The sequence below is a fragment of the Lygodium microphyllum genome, chromosome 29, assembly GCF_053477565.2.
Source record: "Lygodium microphyllum isolate KBCC chromosome 29, Lygodium_microphyllum_v1.1.10, whole genome shotgun sequence".
In the NCBI taxonomy this organism is placed as follows: Eukaryota; Viridiplantae; Streptophyta; class Polypodiopsida; order Schizaeales; family Lygodiaceae; genus Lygodium; species Lygodium microphyllum.
This window is the reverse complement of record NC_141163.1, coordinates 34,040,539-34,063,817: the sequence shown is the minus strand read 5'-3', so window position 1 is coordinate 34,063,817 and position 23,279 is coordinate 34,040,539. Positions and strand designations below refer to the sequence as shown.

The 23,279-nt window shown below is 39.5% G+C and overlaps 1 protein-coding gene across 4 annotated transcripts in view; it reads left to right on the top strand.

Annotated features, from left to right (window-relative positions):
* The window catches only part of LOC148010517 (fatty-acid-binding protein 2-like), a 67,483-nt gene extending 49,261 nt beyond the window's left edge, over positions 1–18,222 (top strand). For all 4 annotated transcript variants that reach the window (XM_087671785.1, XM_087671782.1, XM_087671783.1 and 1 more), the window contains 5 exons: positions 16,792–16,828; positions 16,917–16,991; positions 17,089–17,140; positions 17,255–17,299; positions 17,401–18,222. In XM_087671785.1, the coding sequence (XP_087527911.1) occupies positions 16,792–16,828; positions 16,917–16,991; positions 17,089–17,140; positions 17,255–17,299; positions 17,401–17,492 (301 nt within the window). In that variant the 3' untranslated portion in view covers positions 17,493–18,222. The remainder of the gene's footprint in view (positions 1–16,791; positions 16,829–16,916; positions 16,992–17,088; positions 17,141–17,254; positions 17,300–17,400) is intronic.
* The last annotated feature ends 5,057 nt before the right edge of the window (positions 18,223–23,279 follow it).

Here is a 23,279-nt window from a genome sequence, read left to right as displayed (position 1 = left end):
AGCCTGCAAGGTGACGTCTCAACAGGGTAGTGCAGCAGCTGCTGGCGGCACTGTTGTAGCTGGCAGCTCTGGCTGAGGCAGTTGATAAGTAGCGCAGGGGAGCGCAGTGGGCGATAGGGAGGAGATGGGGTTGGCGCAACTGGTAGACTAGGCAGAATATACGCAGTGCTGTTGCAACGCCTCTCCCCTTCTCTTCCTTGGCAGGCAGAGCTGATGATGGCGAGGTGGATCGAGACTCGAGGTGGTTGTGATACCAAATCTGAGATTTGGCTATGGAGGAGAGAGAAACGAGAGTAGACAGTGATAGTGTGAATTGAAGAGTGTACTAGCTCAAGTGAGAATGACAGAATGAAAGTACTCAATGAAAGTACAACCAAGGTGTAAGGTGTTAGAGTGTGGCGAATGCGGAAGTGTATGGACAGGACTGAAAGAAATGAACATGAGAGAAGAGGGAAAGAGAAAAGAGAGAGTAGAACATGGAAATCTGTAGTAGATGAATCTGGAAATGAAGAAGGTGGCTGTACAAACAGGCTGTTGAAGAATCTCCACAAGCCGATCTCTCTCTCCACCTGAAAACTGACAAGTGGAGGGACCAAAGTGAGTTGCCTATAAATAGGCATGCAAAAAGCCATAAAATAATCAGGTCGCAGTTTTAAACTGGGCTATCGCTGCCAAACAGCAATTGATGAATAAAATAATGCAAAAAATGCTGCAGAATAATGTCAACTGCCACGTGGCAACCTTTGCAACCTGTTGAACCTGCTGATTGCTTGGGGAAGCTAATAATCGCGTGTAGATTGCAAAATAATGTTTGACTTGATATCAAAGGAAATGTGTCATTGTGCCCGAGAGAACTAACTATACAATAGTAGCCTAACAATGCTTGTCTAGGGGATGAATAATCTCTAACACCCCCTCTCAAATCTTGGATGGGGCATAAGGTTGAGGGATCTAGAGTGTTGTCTAAGAACAGCTTGAGGAAGAGCTTTGGTAAACAAATTTGCCAAGTTGTCCTCTGTCTTGCATTAAACCACATTAATGGTCTTATCCAAGATCTTTTCCCCAATGAAATGGTACTGTATCTCAATGTACTTTGACCTAGCATAGAATATGAGATTCCATGCCAAAGCAATGCAACTCTCATTGCTGCAATGCAGTGTAGTAGGACCTGTCTGAGGACGAACAAGCTCTCCTAACAATCGTTGAAGTTACATTGTCTCACATGTGGTAGAAGATGCCGCTTGGTACTTCTCCTTTGTATATGATAGGGCAATGCTGGGCTGCTTCTTGCTACTCCAAGAGATAGCACCTGCACCCAAATTGAAGCAATATCTTGTTGTTGACCTCCTAAGTCAACATCTCCAGCCCAATTTGAATTTGTCCAATCTTGTTGTGAACCAAGGTCGAATCTTTTGAACCCGCTGGATAATAAATACCTAGGTTGGGGTCCCCCTTAGGAATTGCAAAATCCTTGTAGCATCCTTTCAAGGAATGAGCTTGGGTTCACTTATGAACCCTACAAGCAAACCTACAAGAAAACACAAGGAAATCTGAGTGTTAAGGAGCCATATCAATGACCCAATCAACTACTTGTAGTGGGTAGCAATTGCCGCCACCGAATTTGCATGGGCTGTAGCCTTCTAGTTCGGATCCACGGGAGTAGAATTATCCTTGCACCCCTCCATCTCAAATGTAGTCAAAAGCTCTTGCATGTACCTCTGTTGGGAGATGAAAATTCCCCTTGGAGTGTGCCAAATGTCAGGACCTACAAAGAACTAGAGAAGGCCCATATCAATCATTTGGAATATCTTGTATAGTGTCTCTTTTGTTTGCTGGACTTTCTGAGCATGGTCACTTATCAAGATGAGATCATCCACATAAAGCACAAACAATGCGTGTCCTCTAGTTGAGGTGTGGATATGCAAGTGGGGATCAAAAGAGGAATGTTGATCCTAATTTCTCTTGGAGGAAGAAGTCTATCTTCTCATTCCAAGCATGTGGAGCTTGTTTGAGGCCATAAAGGGCCTTCTTCAACTTGTATACCTTGCCATTGGATGAGAAAAAACCAGGAGGTTGTTGAATATAGATCTTCTTATTCAAATCTCCATTGAGGTGTTAGAATTTGCCAATTCTATGGGCAGTGCCGCATGTTTTAGTTAGTTCATGTGTAGTGTGAACACAACCACATTAATAAGTGGTGTCACTTCTAGAATTAGTTCTAGAGTTAAATGAACTCTAGTTGAGTCAGGGATAGGTCTAACTTAGTTGACCTATTGTACTTTCATTCTCTCATTCTAGCCCTTGCATCTTTTGAGTGTGGAACCGTTGTTCACTCTTGCTCATTGTCTTGTGTTCACTCTCCTCTTTTTCTCCATTTCCAACATTTGGTATTAGAGTAGCTTCTATATGTGGATTCTAAACAGCCACCGGCAGTGGGTGCTACTCCGCCAAGGTCTTACTGCAGCGAGAGCCAATGTTTAGCCCGAGGAAGAGAAGATGCTATTTTGGAGGAGGTGCTGCTGCTGTTGTTTTCAGCTTGCACACAGTCCCATATGCAGTCTTGCATGCAATTATGCACACATAACCTCTCTTAGCTCTATTCGTAATATTTGCGGCCCTATCCATCATTTTCTCAACCTTGCTTGCCATTTGTCCGCTCTACCCTTCACTTTGTGTAGATTTGAGAAAAAATGAAGAATCCCTAATTTTCCAAATTTGGGGGTTTTTGTAAATTTTTGCAATTTCTTGTCCATCTTGCTCTTGTCATTACTTAATTTCGAATAAATTTTCAACTACTCACTCTCGGTGCCAAGAAAATTGGGGATTTTTGATCAATTTTTCCAATTTCTAAAATTTCTCAAAATTTCTTCAAGGAAAGTTGGGGCTTTTGCTTGATTCAAGTTCTTAAAGGAAAGTTGGGGCTTTTGCTTGATTCAATTTCTTTGACATTGGTGCGAGAAATTTGGGGCTTTTTAGTTTTTTGGCTTTGGTACGCATCATTAGGCGGATTCCAGTTGTTGCTGGTTACTGTTAGCATGTGTCCCAAGGCGAGTTTTTTGCAGCAATTCGGACTGTAAGGTAAAAATTTATTGAATTTCTTTGAATTTTTAGAAAGAAATTTGGGGCTTTTGCCCTACATGCGTTTGAAGGCAATAAATTAGTGGTACATCAGCATTTAATTGCTGTTACAATTAGATTGAACAGTAAATTTGAGGGAAATTCAGAAATTTTGGTGAGAATTAGCATTAAATTGTTGGAATTTGTAATTTTGGGGGCACACATTACGAGTCAAGTGTACTACAGCAGTATACAACAATGCATTGCTGTTATTCTTGTGGTTGAGTGTTGATTTGGGCGACATAGTGCACACTTTGGCATTTGTGCGATAGTTTGGCACTTGTTTGACAATCACAAAGGTTTCTTGTATTCTAAGGAGTATACACACTATACTTGAGCACCAATGTATTTGGATGTAGGATTTTTCTGATTCTTGACAGCATGGCACGTTAGGAAAACAATGATCAAACCATCATCCTTGGTGTCCTCATTCAAGAGGACAAGCTTGATGGCTCTAACTACCCATTGTGGAGTTGTATGGTACACAACTTTCTTGTTGTGAAGGACTTGTGGGACTATGTTGCGGGTGACTTGCAGCGATTAGGAAATTTCGCACCTTAAACTCCTGAGCATCACGCTTAAGGATAGGTTGTTGGTATTGTTGCTACTGCCCCTCCTCCCTCTTCTACAGAAGATCAGAGGAAATGCAATTTGAAGGATGCTTAGGAACTTTTCTTGGTAGCATTGCTAGTAAAAAGGGCCATCATTCCACCTATTTGGTCTTGCAAGACCTCAAAATCAGCATGGGACATAGGTGAGTGTATGTTTACTGCTTGCAATGAGGCCAATATATTCTATCTTCGCAGAGAGTTGGCAAATGTAAACGCGGATGAAAGTGCTAGCATGATAGATCACCTTATTGATATACAGGATTTGCATGAGTAGTTACTCAATGTCGATGAGATCATTCAAGATGCTGAATTGGTGAGCATTACACTAAACTCTCTTCTAGAGTCATCTTGGTTCTTACACCTCTTTGACGTTGTCATTGGGGGGAGAGGGGATAGTAGCCCCTTACTTTTGTGGAATTAGAAGGCCTCTTCTTGCAAGAGGAGCACACTCGGAAGAATGTTGCATTGCATTCAGGTGATGCGGCTATGCTTTTCAAGTTTATAGGCAAGGGTAATGCTAGGCAAAATGCACAAAATCAACGAAAGGGTAATGTTGGACAGCTATCAAATAAGGTTGTCTAAAACTCAGACAAGTCTAAAAAGAAGGGAAAATGTGATTATTGCAAGAAGCTTAGTCACTATATTGATGATTACCGAAAGAGATTGGCCAAGGGGAAGAACAAAGTCTTTTGTTTGGTTGTCCAAGAGGTATTAGTCAGTAAATTAGTAGATGGTGATGCTTCAACCAACTTGTTAGAGGAGGATTATGCATTTCTCATATGCAGTTATGATTCTTCTATGGTTGATTCAGCTTTAATGCTGTTGAAATGCAGCAAACATGGTATTTTGACAGTGGTGCTTTAAAGCATATCACTTCCAGAAAGTGCTTGTTTCCTTCTTTGCATGCAATCCCTACTGGGAAGCGTGTTACATGTGCGAACAACAATATTTATGATGTCTGTTGGATTGGGACATTCACTATTATTGTTGCAGATGGTTCAGACTTCTCGTTTCTAGATGTATTGTTTGTACTTGGCATTACAAAGAACTTGTCTATTTATGCCTTCAATAAGCATGGCTTTTAGGTCATCTTTGAGGATGACAAATGTATTGTCGAAGATAGAGAGATGGACTATGCACTTACGCTATCCAGTACCGTGCACAAGGGTTTATTCTTGCTAGACACTTATGATTGATAGTCTCATGATGCTTTGGCAGTTACTAGTTTTACGCCCGCTATGCGAAATGTGGAGCTTTGGCATGTTTGTTATGGACATATGAGCTTTGGGAGTTTGATGACCCTTTAGAGGTGTCACATAGTAGATACATTGCCTCCAGTGGAGATTCCACCTCCTCATGCATGTGAGGGGTGTATTTCGGGCAAGATGCACATGTTTGCCTTCAAAAAGGATGGTGTAGTACATGTTGTTTGAAAAATGCACTTTGATGTTTGTGGTCCCATGAGGACATGTGCACTTGGAGGGTCATCTTTATTTTGTTACATTTATTGATGACTACTCGAGGTATACATGGGTGCATGGGCTAAAGGCTAAATCTGATGTATTTGTGCATTTTAAAATTTAAACATCTTGTAGCAAAGCTTGAGACTGAAATTGGATTAAAAGTGTAGACACTTTGCACAGATGGGGGGGGGGGGATACATGTCTCATGCATTTGAGGCATATTTGTTGGATCATGGTATTACTTATCAAGCCATTGTAGAATGACTCCTCAACAAAATGGAGTTGTTGAAAAGAAGAATGGCACTCTTATGGAATGACTCGTTTTATGTTGAAAAGCAAGGGGCTGCCTCATAAATTTTGATTAGAAGGGCTTCGGTGTGCCAATCATGTATTGAATTGTGCACCTACAAAGGCTATGAAGATAATCACACTATTTGAGGCTTGGCATGGCAGGAAACCCAAAGTTCACCACTTTCAAGTGTTTGGTTGCATAGCCTACATGCATGTTTTGAAAGAGCTTCGTGGGAAGTTTGATGATAAGGCTGTAAAATGTATTTTTATTGGCCTTTGTTTGGAAAACAAAAGCTATCAGATGTATGATGCTCGCATGAAGAAGGTGTTTGCCAGTTGGGATGTCATGTTTGCTGAAAGTGCAGCATTTTCACATGACCAGTTTCAAATGCCAGTCACACATGACATTGTTGATGTCTTTGAAGGCCTTTTACAACTTTCTTTGGAGTGTGTACTTGCTGTAAATGGTAGGGAGACCTATTATAGCAAGCTGTTGCTGCTCCATGTGCTCTCAAACAGCATGGTATTGATGAGGGTTTGCCACATGCAGTGGAGGCAGTAGTTCAGCATGAAAGGGTTGTTGTAATTGTAGCAAAAACAGTCATGGGATGGCTATTATAAACTCTCCAGGAGAGTAAAATGGATGACCGATTAGCTTAACGTACTAGAAGGGCTCTGCTAGGCATGCAAGACATGATGCAATGGGGCATATTTGGCTGAAATTACGATAGTAGATGATTGTAATGGGCATGTGTTTATGAGCTCACTGTTGGATGATGATGAGCCTACTTGGAAGAAGCTCAACAAGATGTACATTGGATGCAAGCCATGTAGGAGGAGTTGAACTCCATTGCCACTAATTCTATGTGGGATCTTGTGGATTTACCACATGGTAAGAAGGCCATTGGCACAAAATGGGTTTTTAAACTCAAATGCAAAGCTGATGGTACTATTGACAGATACAAAGCATGATTGGTAGCAAAAGGCTATGCGCAAAAGAAGGGCATAGATTATGAGGAAACTTTTTCTCCTATATGCCTTATGAGTGTGGTGAGATGTGTGATTGCTATGGTTGGAAAGTACATCGATTGGACATTAATACAACATTCTTGAATGGGGATTTGCACGAGGATGTCTATGTGTCACAACCTCCAAGGTTTGTGGTTCAAGGGAAAGAGCACATGGTATGCAAGTTGCACAAGGCTCTTTATGGTCTCAAATAGGCTCCTTGTGCATGGTACTCTAAAATCGATGCTTGGCCCCAAAGGGTTCAAAAGTAGTTTGACTACTTGTACTCTATACATTAAGACTAAAGGGGGGGACTTGCTGATTATAAATTTTTATGTAGATGGCATGCTGCGTACTAGACCTACAAAGGAAAAATTGCAGATTTTAAGGTTGAATTAAAACATACATTTGTTATATTAGATATGGTCTGTCTACACTACTATTTGGGAATTTAGTTCACCCAAAATTAGCATGGTTTGTAGTGTGAACACAATCATATTAATAAGTTATGTCACCACTTCTAGAGTTAGTTTTAGAGTTAAATGAACTCTAGTTAAGTTAGGGATATGCCTAACTTACTTAAAACTTATTGTACTTTCATTCTATCATTCTAGTACCTTGCATCTTTTGAGTATGGAATTGCTGTCCACTCTTGCTCATTTTCTTGTGCATACTCTGTTCTTTTCCATTTCCAACATAAGGAAAGCAAACTTCACATCAAGCTGATAAATGGACCATTTCCTATGGTTGGCTAATGCAATAACGGGTCTAATGGTAGGAATCTAAGTTGTAGGTGCAAAGGTGTCATGGAAATCCACATGTGGTTGTTGCACGAAGCCCTTTGCAAGCCGCGCCTTGTGTTTATCTCGAGTGCCATCACTATGGTACTTGGTCTTAAAGACCCATTTGACTCCAATTGCCTTTCTATGAGCGGGCTGAGATACAAAATCCCAAGTGCCATTTCGTGCAATTGCATCCAACTCCTACTCCATAGTCTTCTTCCAATGTTGTGATTGCAAAGCTACCTTCACGGAGGTGGGCTCTCTATCTTGCATGGCACGAGGCATGAAAAAATAGTTAGTACAATCAAGCTCAGTGGAGTGTGCTTGGTTCCTTTGAGATTGCTATAGGCCATCCTGTGGTTGCCACTCCTCAGGAACTCCTTCAATCCTTGCATCACGGAGTGTATCATGTGCCCAATGAGGAGGAGGCCGATGCTTCTCTCGTTGCTTTGTCTTTGCTGAAGTCTTTGGAATGCCAATGAAGACTGGCTCAATGGGTGAATTTGGTAGTGAAGCAATCTCCTCCTCCATTGATGGTGGAGTCTCACTACGCAAAGGCTCCAAAGGCATTGAATCAGATGCCCAATGGTCATTGGGATGCTCAAGTATGGGATACTTAATAAAGCTTGTATCCTTGGGAGGACTGTGAGCTATAACCCATGAACACCTATTGTTTGAAAGTCGATTCAAACTTATCCCTCTATTTCTTCGGGATGTGAATATAAGCGTCACACCTGAAAATGTAATAAGATAAAGTAAGCCTCAAAAGTTGTCATACCTTCCATGATTGATGTAGGGGATCGATTAAGGATGTGGATAGTGGTGGATACTACTTCGGCCCATAGAAATTGAGGTGTGTACCGATGCTCCATCATAGTCCGTGCCATCTTAATCACACTGTGATTCTTTGCGTCTTCGATATGCCATTCTCCTAAGGTGTGTTCGCGTTGGTAAACTCTTGGTTTTTGCTACATTTGCACAAAACTTGGCTAGCTCTTTGGAGACAAACTCCCCTTTCTTATCGGAATGCAAGGTCTTAAGTTTCTTACTCGTCTTATTCCTCAAAGATCAACCAATCCTGAATGTGTGCGAATGCTTTTGACTTCAACTCTAAGAAGTATGCCGAAGTGATTGTGCTAAAATCATCCAATTGCAGCTCTGGATCCCTTTTTCTCCCCTTCTCTATGGTTCATGGCATGCTCTAGACCCCTTTGCAATAACTACCCCTAGCTAAGGTGACCCCAAGAACAAGAAGTGAACCATCCTCCTCTATAACAGGTAATAACCACCTTTCATCAACCGAGTCTCCTATAAAAACACTCCCTACATATATTCCTTTTAATAGCCTTTTTCTTCTTTGCTTATCCAAGAGCTACTCTTTGGCTTCATAACTTTTCCTTCTCTTCCATGTGGATCCAACATGATTGTGTATAAAGTATAAACTCCCTTTAAGGGACTCCATCCTCATCGGTCCACATAAGTCTGTCAAAACAAGCTCCAAGGTTTGCTCAGTTTTCCGCGAAGCCTAGTTGGGGATTGCATCTCTATGTAGCTTGCCACAAATGCAAGACACACACGGCGGGTATCTCACAGCAATCTTTGGTAATCATATATGCACAAGCTAACCACAATTTTCCTTTGGAACGTACTTGTATTTGAGGTGGCCAAACTGAGCATGCCATAGCTGTCTGAGTTTGTGAAGAAAGAAGAAGAGAAGTAAAAGCTAATGAAGTCTACATTCTGTAGTCTTCATTCTCCGCACGACTTGCACAAAGAACCCGTCGAGAAGCTCCATCAAGAACTCAGAGTCGTTATCAAAATTAACTATAAGGCCAAGAGCACAAATTTTGCTCATTTAAAGATGATATTCCGAGCATGGCACATAGAGAACTTTTGATGTGTGGGTACCACCTTGCCTATTTGGAATCAATTGGATATCACCTTTGCCTTTGATAGGGACCAAAGAGCTGTCACTTACGAGAATTTGCCCATGCATTGGAGACATATGGGCAATACCATTTGAAGAAAGAGTCATGTGGTGGGAAGTGCTATTATCCACAATCCTCTCACGAGATTGGGGGGCCAACATCGTTGTATTAGTGGCCATCGAAGGAGCATCCTTAATCACCTCCAAATGGAGAAAGGAGGACGATGAAGGAGCAACGACCGCTCTTGAGTCCTCCATGGTTTTCTCCTTCTCCGTGTCCTTGTCCTTGTCGGGGCACTCCTTCCAATGACTTGTCTTGCCACAGGTGTGGCAAGTAGACTCCTTGGTCTTATCTTGCTTGGTCTTTTCGTCCTTCTTCTTTGTCTTCTTGTTCTTTTCCATTTGTTGAGAAGATTGTCCTATCAACGCCTTCGACTTGCAAGAGCTCTGACCTTTGAGCTGTTCCTCTTGGTCCAAGACCATTGGAACCAACTCCTCCCACTTAAGGGTATCTGTTTGCCCTAAAGCAAACAAGGCGGATTAGAATGCATTGAATCGATGTACTAACTATGAAAAAATAGTTATTGCTATGTTCTTTGAGGTAATCAGCTTTCCCTTGTTTTTGTTTTGCATTTGCAATTGTGGAAGCTTATTGACTTGCTCCCATATAGAAGAAGACTTGTTGGGACTCAAAGTCCGCATCTAAACCTCTAGAGAAGCTTGCTTCATAGCAATAATTCGATTGTGCATTTGATTCAATTCTAGCCATATCTCTCAAGCCATGGTTAAGTGCTTGATGTGAGCAATAGTGACTGGAGTGCAAGAGAGAAAGGGGAAAGAACGGATGGAGGTATTCAATTTATCCCAATGTGCTTGTGTCTTGAGCAACTCAGCTTTCTTATTAGCAGAAAGTTTGGAGGGATCACAAGTTATAGAACGGTCGATAGCCTCGGTCACGAGCTCTGCCAAATCATAAGATTCCAGGATGGCAAGTATCGTTACCTACTAGATGCAGTAATTCTTCCCATCAAGCTTTTGATTTGAAGGAAAAGCTGGTAACATGGGGACCTTATGGTCCATTAGAGCATGAAACTCCATGTCAATCTTGAAGGACATTGTGACCTGAATAACTCACACAAAAACAAGGGCAGCCCCCTTTGACTTTGTCAGCCGCGTATGCTAGGGCTTCCTTCGCTTGTCCAAATGTGTTTCAACTATTGGAGGTGATGAAAACTCAAAATCTGCTCCAAAAGATTGAAAACACAGCCTTTTCTTCTTCATCAACAGCAAAAACTTGCAAAAAACAGAAACTTTGCTCCTTTTTTGTGCTTCACCTATTTGCCTCAGCCTTCGAATGGTAAAAATGCAAACTTTTGTCGCGCTGAACTCCCCCATTCAGGTCAGCCCATGATCAAGCCCATGATCAATCAGCCCTTCAACACTCCTCTGACACCATGCCAGTGCAGTGAATACAGAAGTGTATGGACAAGATTGAAAGAAATGAATATAAGAGAAGAGAGAGAGAGAAATGGGATAGTAGAACATGAAAAACTGTAATAGACAAATGTTGAAATGAAGGTGTTACAAAGTGCGGATCTAGAGCATGGCAGGAGCTATGGAGGGTGGAAGATGAAGACAAGACTCATGTTGATATAGACAAAGAGAGACCAGCTGTTACACAAGTGAATTAGGTTCCAAGATAGATTATCTTGGACTCATAAGTACAATCTTGTGTAATGGACTGACACTGACAAGACACTAAGTGAAAGTACAAAGCATCATGATATTTTATTCATTCCATGTGAAAGTGATAGTCAAGTACAATGCTTTATAGAAGTTGGATTGTTCCACTCTCCTCACTGTGCATATGGGATTTAGGACATCTCTTCATGGAGCATACATTATTTATTAATTTCTCAACACCCCCCCTTAAATGATGAGTTTCTACACTTGCTGGCTTTTACCTCCCCTCCATGATAACATGGCTTGGGGGACTAGCTCATAGGCAGCCTAGTCAAGTTAAAGCTTGAAACTTCATCTTTGGTAAGGGTTTTGTTTTACAGCGCAAATCCACTAAGGGAAACAAAAAAATCCAATATGGGAAATATAATTTTCTCAAAATAATCTATCAGAGGTGTTGTTGATGGTAGTGGAAGCATCTTATTCTTCTACTTCTTCTTCATTCATAAATTGGTTTTGGTGGTGATCATTCTGCATCTGTTGTGCTATTTTCTTGTGGAAGCATTCACTGGCTATATGGCCAGTCTTACCACAATATGACATGTCATCCAATTTTTGTTGTTGGTGTTGAATCCTTGATCTCTTCCTTTGGGTCCAACAACTCCTTTGGTGTATAAGAGATTTTTCCCAGATGATGGAATACCATCTTTTGCATTCTTGTTCTTTTGTTTATTCTCTTCATCAAGAAGAGAGTGCTCAATATCTTTAAGTGAGAGACTTGGAACATTACTTAGGGTGGATACAAGATTCTCATATGAAGGATTTACACTTGCAAGCAGTACGGCTATTGCTTCATCTTCATCAACATTTTTCTTAAGAGTTGCAAGTTGGGTTTTTAGTCTCTTGAAGTTGTTAATGTGTATGATCATGGAAGTACTATCTTTTATATGCAGTTTATAAAATTGCACGAGTAATTTTATCTTTGAATTCTTTGCTTGGGTACAAAACATCTTGTCATGTTCCTCCCAAGCAGCTCTAGCATCTCTAATACCAGAGATATGATGTAGCACATCATCACTTAGTCCCCAGGCAATGATGCCTCGTGCCTTGTTATTCATCTTCTTCCATTCTTTGATTTTTGGTGGAGTAACTGCAAGGATCCCGCTTTCTGAATCTTCTTTCTCGTCATCTGCATCACCATCATCATCCTCAAAGAGATCCCAGAGGTCTTTCCTCATGAGGTGGTACATGGTCTTTTCTTTCCAAGCATGGAAACCTTCTCCATTGAACTTTGCTACTTGCTCAAGCTCTGCCATGTTAATTAACCAGCAAAAGAGTTGTATTTCAATGTGTCAAGAGATACAAGTACAAGGTAGTGTTAAGACACACTTTGTAGTATCAAGAGATATTATGTTTGATCTTGAGCTTGAATTTTCTTTTTGCTTGATGATGATTCTTGATGCTTGTCTTGTCCTTGTCTTATCCTTTAATTTGAGTCTCCTCCTTACTGGTAAATGATGCCTAAATGTTTGCTGGAAACTGAGGTTAGAGTTGTAGGAACTCTAGTAGGTGAAGTTGAAGTGTTTTATGAGCTTGAAGAAACTTGGCTATGGCTGCCCTTTAGGGTTTCAATACAAGGGCTTGATTTTTCACTCATTGCAGCTCACAGAGGTAGCCATTTTGAAAACCCTCTAAGTGGGAGAGAGTTTAGGTGTAGAGCTTCCAAAGCCCTATGGTCTTGGCAAGGATTGTGTCGCGTGCAGGGAGTACGGACGATCAACAGGCGCATTTAAGGGCAGCGTGTCAAATTTCGTCAATGCTGAAGCCAAGGAGCAGCAATGTGCCACTGTAATGTGCGAGTCAGGAGCGCAAGGAGTTTAGGAATGTTTCCCTAGAAGAGAGCTTGGAGAGATATGGGTTGTATGTGGAGATCCAACTCCTCCAAGTCAGGTAGGTGCTGCTGTCCATGAACACAGTTATGGCAGTGACTCTAAAAAGAGGCAATTCTGAGGCTATAGTTGCTCAATGTCAGTGATTGAGGTGCAAGGGAGGAGCTCTGGAAGTAGAGAAACACTTCTCCAGAAGGAAGTTCAGAGAAATTTGGCCTGTGGAGAGAGATATGAAAGCTTCAAGCTAACAGGGTGTTGCTGGCTATGACTGCCATGGAAGCCTCATTGAAGATAGAAATGCAAATGAAGTTGGAGATGGGATCCAGCACTCAAACTGAGTTGAAAAGAGATGGAGATGAGCTAAGCCATGCCTGACTCAGCTCTAATACCATGTTACAAAGTGCCGATCTAGACCATGGCAAGAGCTATGGAGGATGGAAGATGAAGACAAGACTCATGTTGACATAGTCAAAGAGAGACCAACTATTACACAAGTGAATTAGGTTCCAAGATAGATTAGCTTGGATTCATGAATACAATCTTGTGTAATGTCTTGACACTGACAAGACACCAAGTGCAAGTACAAAGCATCATGATATTGTATTCATTCCATGTGAAAGTGATAGTCAAGTACAATGCTTTATAGAAGTTGGATTGTTCCACTCTCCTCACTGTGCATATGGGATTCAAGACATCTCTTCTTGGAGCATACATCATTTGCCTATTTCTCAATAGAAGGTAGATGTACAAATGGGCTATGGAAGTATCTCTATGAGGCAATCTCTCTCTCCATCTAAAAACTGACTAGTGGAGTAACCAAAGTCAGCTTGCTTATAAATAGGCATGCAAAAGGGCCATAAAATAATCAGGTCAGCTAGTCTTAAACTGGCAAACAGCAAAGGCTGAATAAAATAATACAAAAAATGCTGCACAATAATATCAGCTTCCATGGGGCAACTTGGCAACCTGTTGAAACTCCTTGGGAAGGCTGGTAATCACCTATAGACTGCATAGAAATGCCCGATCTGATAAAAAAAGGAATTGCGTAATTGTGCTTGAGAGAACTTATTGTACAATAGTAGCTCGACAATGCTTATCTAGGGGATGAATAAATCTCTAACATAAGCTTGAGCTAACCAAGCTTCCCCACCCTTGTTAGAAGTATAGCATGGGAACCTTGTGTAAGCAAGGGTGCATGAGGGAAGGTGAGGTGTGAATAGACTAGAGGACATGGCACTGCCTCGCCCAAGCAAGCGAATGCTGTCGGGAGGCAATGTTTGCTTGGGTGCGACTGGACACCACCTTTGAACCGACGCCCAACCTTGGGGTATGGCATCCCTTTAAGGGAATCCATCGGGATTGGCTGTTTTACCTGGTGAGAGTCCAACACTACCTGGACCCCGGAACCGGGGTACTAGGTGCCTACCGATGCTGTTATAGGGCATTTGTAGCCCCCCAAGTGGGTTATTTAACCCTAAAAGGGTTTGCTAAAATTCTTTGTTTGCTGCTCATACAAAGCAAAACCTAACTGTCACCTATCTGGCGGCGATAGCCAAGAAGCTTCAAGCTTTTTTCATTTCCACTTTAATCATCTTGGAAGTGACTAACAGTGATTTTAATCACTAAGTAACCATCTTTGGAGTTCGTTGCAAGTCTAGAGGCTTAAAACTCAGAGCTTCTTGCCTTGAAGGTGACTCTCAAGCTAACATTCAACTGGACTCCAGCATAAGCATTTCACTAAGCTTGGATAGTAGTGCTTTTAAATACTACCGATTAATCTATTAATCATTGCTTGTTGGTTAATCTCAGCAATTTGAGGGTTTTAAGGCCTTAAGTATATTTATTAAGTGCTTAACTATCAACATCTTTCTTGACCATTGTAAATCTATGTGCTAGATATAGACACATAGACCATTTTTTATCTCTTCATCAAATTGTTCTAAATTAATTTCAGCTTGCTATTTAAGAGTCATTTCATTACTTCCACTCTTCTTACATGCCTTGTAAAGGATTAGACACTGCCATTGCCTTGTGCAATTGGTAAGACCTTCCTATCATGGTCTATGTTGATGTAAAATCTCAAATCTGCAAGTTTGATGGAAAAGGTTTCCATCCATGGGAGGTATTGGTGAAATATAAACTGATGGAGAGGGGTTATTGGCCCTTTATCAAAGGGACCAAAGCCATTGACACATCCAACCCTAAAGATGTTGAAGATGATGAAAGAGCCCAAGCCATAATAATGTTGCACCTGGATGAATCCTTAATCCACCACATTGATCACCTTGCAACTGCAAATGAGAAGTGGGATGAGCTTGAGAAATTGTATGGTGCAAGACGAAAGAACTCCAAAATCTTTCTCAAAATAGAGTTTTTCAGCTTGGAATACAAACAAGGAGGACTTGGGAAAGTTCATTTCCCACATGAAGGGATTGATGGCCCAACTAGCTTCAGTCCAAGCTCTAGTTTGTTGAAGAAGATACCATTGCAATACTTTTGAAATCTGCAAGGAAAGTCTTTTAAACTCTTGTAACTACCCTAACAAATGTACCAAATCCTACACTTGAAGGTGTTATACAGTTTTGTTTGGATGAGGAGAAAAGAAATCAAAAGGAAAGCAGCAAGCACGGGTGCATGAGGGAAGATGAGGTTTGAATAGACTAGAGGATAGGGGAAATCCTAATCCTAGCTTCTAGTGGCTATATAAACAGCCCAAAGGTCACTCTCAATGTAGTAGAGAGAGTGCACTTTAGTTGTACTTGAGCAACTTACTAAGCAAGATCTTTTTCTTGTACTTGAGTTATCTTCTCTCATTTCTATGTTGCCACTCTGATATTTCAACAACCTTGACTAGAGTTAAATTGACTAACTCTAGTGCCTAGTGTCACTACATTAAAGTCCTAAGACACAAGGTGTCCACACCACACTTTGATACTTAAATAACGCCACATGAATTACATTGGGTATTGCCTAGAATTGGCAAATTCTAACCGTTTTCACTTGATGCTAATGAGTCCGAAAGCCAATTGGCTTTGTTGTGATGGCTTGTTCATTCTTCTCCTTCAACTTGGAAAAAGTTTAATTGCTTTTGTTCTTTCCAATGCTAGTTTTGACCTTGTCCTCAGATTCAAGGTATGTGCATGTGGAGCAATTATGTATAACATGCATCAACTATTTTGTTGGGGTCAAAAGTGCTGGAGTTAATATCAAAATACTTTTCCATCAGGTATATGAAATGCAAATCTTGCGATCATTTTGGAAAATTGTCAGGCAACTTGACATCAGCACAGTTTTTCCAGTGATGTGCATTATCTGACTTAGATATTGCAAAAGATGTGTGGCTTAGACATATGGGTTTATTAGATGAACCACTAAGTATGTCTGCATGTACAACTCATGTACATGCATATCATCAAAGTTGACAATCCAATCAGGGTTTATCAATGTTTCTCACAGTAGTAGATACATGTACTCACATGTATTGAGTGACATGAAAAGTAAAACATGGATGGGTTAAGTTAAAAATAGTGTTGGATGAGAAGAAAATGCATAGATGAGTGGCCCATGTGATGGTTGTGGATGATATTTAATAAAAGGAAGGGCGCACAAAGTCTATCAGTCTATCAGCCAAAGTAATTGCAGATGATGGACCTATTCTGAAATGGATTACATAACAAAGAAGCAGGTGATTTAGTTTAAAGATCAACGCTAGCGGACAATGCAATGTGGTGTCTGGTCATGATGCAAGCATACGCGTATTGTGAGTGAATGTGTGGCCAGTTCCCAATGTTCACGGGTGTCTTGATGCATGAGCATGGTGAATGTGAATGTCAAAAAACCCCATGGCTTAGTTTTGACAAAAGCAATTTAATGTTGTGTAGGAAGAGTTGGTATGGAGGAGAAATAGAAAGAATAAGTGAGGAACATGTTGAGCAGGCTAGAAAGAAGTGCTTTGTCTGGTTAACGTTTAAAGTAATGACAATACTTCTTCAGCTAAGCTGGTTTCACCTTCATTGAATGCAGCGCTTTTGATGGTTCCCTGAGAAATCGCTTAAAAAAGGTACATTATTTTCTTTACAGGGCGATCTCTCTTTAGGAGAGAGCTTTCCCATTTGGCTCTAACGGGTGCGACTTGTCGTTCTTGGCAGATCAAAGGCACAGAGGATGATGAGGGTCTTCCCATCTTCAATTCCTATCTCTCTGAGAATTTGTCACTATCTCGGGTACCTACATCCCAGCTTCTTTCATCAGTCGAAATGTTGGCCCAGTTGGTCATGTAAAGTAAAGTTGGTTTATCATAATGCAATGGATTGTATGCAGGGGTCTATAATTGACTTTCGATGGCTATCTGGCAGTCAGCTGAGAACTGAGAGTATGTTTTTAACATTTTTTAATTTTATTATTATTATGATTATTTTGGGGTTACATGTATAATGGGCAACCTTTTAGTGTCTTTTGACTCTTCTAGTCTGTTGCGTGATGACAGTTGATGGAAGACTGATGGGGACAATACACAGCCGTGATTTCTGCAGTAAGTAGTTTCACCGACGTTGGTTCTTTCAGTGCGCTGTAAATGTTAGTGTTGGAAATACGTTTCTAAATTGCTCTAGTTGTTCCTTAAATGCACGACAGGAGCCCTGTTTGATATATACATCGGAGACCCACCCGTATCATCAAAGGCTAAACAAGATATCGGTGAGAAGTTGGGTCACATACTTAGCTGATGATGCTCGGCCATTACAGGCAGTTGGTGTGTTTGGCATTGAGCTGCCACCCACAAACCCTCTCTATCTGCTTGCGGTATTTAGAGTCTCTACACGTTGGGCTCGATTCTTGTAACATGGCCCCGAAAAGCTCTCTTTTTTGGGCCTGCATGAAACATACTTTTATTTCATCGTCAAGGCGTTTTCTTTGACAATCTCGTTGATGCAGTTGCTTTGTTTTGTTAGATTGCTTCTGCCAAACTTTGTCTGACATTTAAGCAGAGTTGGAGGCCCCCCCCCCCGATTGTGCCTGTTCTGACGGTCTGAGGTCTCATGACCACTGAGCTTCTGTTGTCGTCAGTCGCATTCGGACTGCATCTTATTGAGAAGCAAATGCGTCAAGCAGAAGTGCATGCTCTGCATCATATTCAACGCTTAATTGGTCTCTAGAAGATTAGTCGTCTCAAAGCAGCCGGCTAGTTGCCTTTGCTAGAGAGCATGGCGTCTCAGCAAACTGTTCTGAACAGAAACGCCAAAATGGAAGCTTAGCACCTCCAATTTCTGAATCAGACGATAACATCTCAAAAACAGTTTTCAAAATGGTTCTACAGGCCTATTAGCATTGATTAGCAGTGTCTTTCCAAAGGTATTTTATATTTTATGTAGACAGCCTTGCATTGTCCTTTCTTTCGTTAACCACTCTTCTAATTTATGCGCCTCGCCTCTAGCATGGAGGTGCAGTCGTTTCTAAGGATTAGCGAATCAGATCGCTTCGTTGGTGAGGTTCCTTTGTATGTCTCCACAATTGCGTAGTAGCATGTATTTGCAACTAGATGAACCTTCTAACTCTGGTTCTTTGGTATGGATGTTATATCTGCCATAAAGCTGTGCATCGCTACTGCCTTAGCGCTGCAACCGTTTATGCAATCAAAGCTATGCATCTGCACCTCGTGTTTTTACAGTTGTCTGTCATATATCTCTGCAATAATGAGACGAGGACATTATAATCATCATGGTGAAATCCATTATCTCGTGATGGCTATGATGTTTTTTGTGGTGAAGGTTATGTAAAGTTGAAAGATGTATAGAAGTTGCGTTGTAAAAATGTCACTTAAGCTGTTTAGGAGAGGCATATTGGAGTGTAAGCTATTGAGGAGGATTTATCATATGCGAAGTAGTGCGATCAATGAAACACAAACAGAGGGCGTTGCACAAACACGTTAAACCGACCCTTGTGCATCAAATTAAGCCGAGCCTTGTGGCTATACATAATAGATAGTGTGATATTTACAAGATCTAGCACTATAGTGTGTTATTTACAAGATCTAGCACTTGGATTCACAAGCCAAGATTGATTGTAGCTGTGGTAACGCTGCTATACACAATAGATATTGTGTTAATAATTTTTTGGTTGAATTGTTTTTATTGAGTTTCTTTGATAGGGGCCAAAATCTCAATGTCGGTCTTTCGTGTTGCTTGCTTATGCTATTTGGCCTAAAATTGGGATAATTTTGTTACCAATCCCAACTTTAAATTATCATGTGTGGGTAAGATCTAAATAAAGAACGAAATATTAACATTTGGTAAAGTGCCTTAAAAATGCATAAGATGAATGGAATGCAACATTTTGTTACATTTCAACTTGTGGTGCCATTAATATAAAATGAAACCAATTGCTATAACTATCAGGGTTAATGTGTTTGTCATGATCCTAAAACAGCCCAATGCTTGGGTTTTTTAAATTTTGTTATGGAGGGTTGCCTTGATAAACTATTTGTCCTCTTTCCTAGCCACATTCATCTTGGTAGTTTTGCTTGGATGTTGTGATGTGTGAAAGAAACAAACACTAAAGCACAGCCCAAAAGTACTAGAGCATGCAAACAATTCCAAAACCTCAAATAAATGCACCACACCATAGGCTAGTAAGTAAATAATGCACATGTAGAAAGGAAGACAAACTCCTTATAGCTCAAAGCTGGGTACGACATCTTACTTTTTAGGCCATGATCAATGCAACAATGTGCAAGGGTATGTCCACAATGCAACTCACTTTGAAATGAAGCTTAGTAACTTTGATAAGGAAACTTCTGGACAAAGGTGTCACCTCATAGATTGTAAACACAAAGAAACTCTATTTGTCAGACATGACATCTCCTTTGTAATTATAGTCTTCATCCAAAAAATTTATGCTCTTACACACACAATTGACAAATTAATAGCATGAGTGTCATAATTCTTTGCAATCTTCCAAAATAATAGGCAAGTTGAAGCTCTCAAATAATGCATCGAGGGGATCTCAACTTCAAAGTCTCGTGAGTGTAGAAGGATCTCTTCAATTTATAAGTCGCCTTCGCACCTCCATGGACACACTATCAAAGTTGATGGGCCTTTAACATGAACACACTTGTAGCCTTCTTGGGTCTTCTTGACCCCTTCCATTTCTTTGCCATCTTTTGCTACTCCACACCTCTTGGATTGCCAACTCCTCTATTATCTATGTCCGTTCTCAATAGGATCTTGTATTGCCTTTAGCTTCCCACATGCCTTCCACTCCATAGCCATAGTCGACTTAACCACTCAAGTTGTTGCTCTAGTTGGGCTTCTCTACCATCGTTGCAACATCTCCACTCTTTTTCCTTGTTCTTTGTACCCCCCTCTCAATGCCTTGCTTGCTAGCTTTATATAAGCTACCACATTCCTTTAACACAATGGTTACTTTGTCTATATCTTCTCGAGTAAACATTGTTTATATCCTCCTAATCTTATCATCTTGGCCAAAAAGTTAATCATTTGATCAAAATGATGCTAAAAGTCTTGTCCCATCTCAACTCCTTGTAATTTCTTTTCTTGCCAACCTTATAAAAGAAAACCAAGTTGCATCAATATGAAGGCGCGATTCACAAAAATAGATAACTATTATACAATGGCTCCCAAAAAAATGGGATATAACATGGGACATTAACAAGTAGAGTGGTTATTATCTTAACAAATATAATAACTTATAGGATAGAAATAAATTTACTTACTATCCTCTTAGAGAATAGCAATAACTTTACTTACTATCCTCTAAGTTCCTTTTTCTTGTAAGCTACTTTACTCGAGGAATCTATTACTTTCATTGTAATCTCTCTTTCCTCTTATTGTAGATGTTTAGTTTGAGCAAGCAGTAGAAGGTTATAGGTTTTAAGCAAATATTATCTTCGTGTACATTTCTAGTTAAAGTTTACACTTATTTAGGATATGATTTGTTAATAAACTTATAAACGGAGATATTAACTTTGTTGAAATTATATGCTTTAATAGTAGAGTTATGGAGAAAATATTTTGATTGTTTAATTTAAATGTTACTAAAATTTACATGTAGAAATAACATTGAGTTATTGTGTGATGCACATATAATATCCTCCAGATTAGCAAACAACAAGCTTACATATTAACAAATAACAATGTTGCAACTTAGAGGATAACAAAGTTCCAAAATGTCAAGCTATGGGCACAAGTGGAAATATATAAGGGAGCTACATCGAGGTTCCAGTAACTTGTAAATGGAGTGTCTACTATGTGGACATGAGTTTAAAGTTGTAGCTTTGCATCTCAGGGAAAATCTAGGAACGATAACTATATAATGTAGTTGCTTGCACAAATCCACTAGTAAATGCAAATGTATTATTTTGAAAGTTCTGGGAGAATAATAAACATTGAACAAAAGAGATTAAAGGGTCGCATACTTACAACATTCAAGAAATAGTGTTAGTGACTACATTTAGAGTTGATGAGGAGACAACATACCACATATTCAAGTTGGTAGTTCATCTCATATAGTAGATGCCTCAACACAATCATTGCTAGAAGCAAGTGGTGTTAGATCTTCTCATGCAAGGCAAAGTTCACCCTAGGAAGGATTGAGGGTAGGGTTTGAAAAGAAAAACAACTTAACACTACATCTAAATTGGACACAAGCTTTTATAGCATGTGGGATTTTTTAAAAACATCATTCAAAATCCAATATTTGAGGATGCTTTAATATCGATGGCTAAAGTAGGATTCACTTTGTTAGATTATAAGAAAAGCTACATAGAATACTGGGATAGAATTAAAATAGAACTAGATATACATCTATCAAATATTTGATTGTATTTCTTCATACGACTATACAATTGTATTGGATGGTTAGACAAATAATCAATGTAAGCCATTGATCAATGTAGTCAGTATATGTCCAAGATGTACAAATTTTTTGGAAACAATCATACATCAAGAAAATATATATTGTTTCAAGGAAATATCTATGAGCAATTGATATCAAAATTAGGAGGTCCAAAGAATATCACTACTATTGTGATAGATAATGCTTCAAATTATAAGAGTGTAGGTGACCACATAATAGCCAAGTATTTAGGAACTAATTGGGTTCCTTGTACAATTCACAATCGTAATTTATTGTTAAAGGATGTGGAAAAGTTGATATTCATTCAACTTAAATTGTCAAATGCAAATCATATTGTGAACTTTATCATTAAACATTAGTTACACATATGTATTATATTGATAATAATCCAATAAATACATTTTTTTTTTGGTGGCTAAATGGTTTGCTATTGCTTATCTAGCTCTTAATAGGTTGAAAGAGGTGAAAGATGTGCTTTAAGAGACAATTCTAAGTCAATTCTAGCATACTTAGCTCACAAAGAATTCTCAATATAGCGATAGCATCAGAATGTGCCAAAAATATTCAAAGCAACACATTTTGGTGGAAAATGAATAGGATCATTGGATCATTTTGGTGCTCCTGTTACACATGGTTGATGAGGAAAACTCTGTGATAGGATATATTTGTTGGTACTTCCATAAGGCACTTAAAAAGATAGAGGAACTCATATCTTTCATGCCATGTGAGAAGGCAACTATTAGAGTATTGTGGAATCAGGTTGGAAAAATATACATAGTCCATTGCATGGTGTAGGGTCTATTGGATCCAAAGTTCTAAGTCTTCCTATACTCACAAAATAAAGAGGTGATGCCTTGATTTAGGAAGGTATGTGGCCACTTTTTACCAGGCAACCAAGGCAAGGTGACGTATTTGTAATAAGGGAATGGGTGTTTAGGGATTCTTGGCAAGTTGTTGTAGCAAAGAGTTCGTTGGCACCTACTTGGCAGAAGGAATTTGGTTATATGATCTTGAAGATTCAATATATAGCTACATAAGTATTATTTGTTCATGCTTCATCTGGCAGCTATGAACAAAATTGGTATGTATTTCATTTCATACATTGAAAGTGTAGGAACATATTGCAAGTGTCTAGGGCCAATGACTTGGGTTACTATTTCTCCATTTGCATGACTTGGACAATATCTTTGTCTTGTGTCATTGTTAAGTAAAATGTATGACAAATCCATGAACTCATAGCAAAGGAAACTAGAAGTGAGGATGAGGATGAACTATAAATGGACAAGGAGTAGGATGATATTGAGAAAGTAGATGATTTGGTACCTATACTTGTTGAGGAATAATTTATTTGAATATTAAAGTGTCCACTGTCTCTTTGCTTGCAAATATTAAATTTTGATATCTTCTATATGCTTGAAATTATTAATGCTATCATAGACTACAATATTTGGAATCCTATATTTTTAAATTAATTAAGACATTGAGTTAATACAAATAAATATGATTAAATTACTTCAAACATTAGATGCTTCATTCGATACTTCTTTTTTGTTTCAAGTTGAAATTGAATTAATGGATAAATATATTATTAAATTACTTCAAACTTTAGATGGTTTATCAAATACTCCTTTTAATTTCAA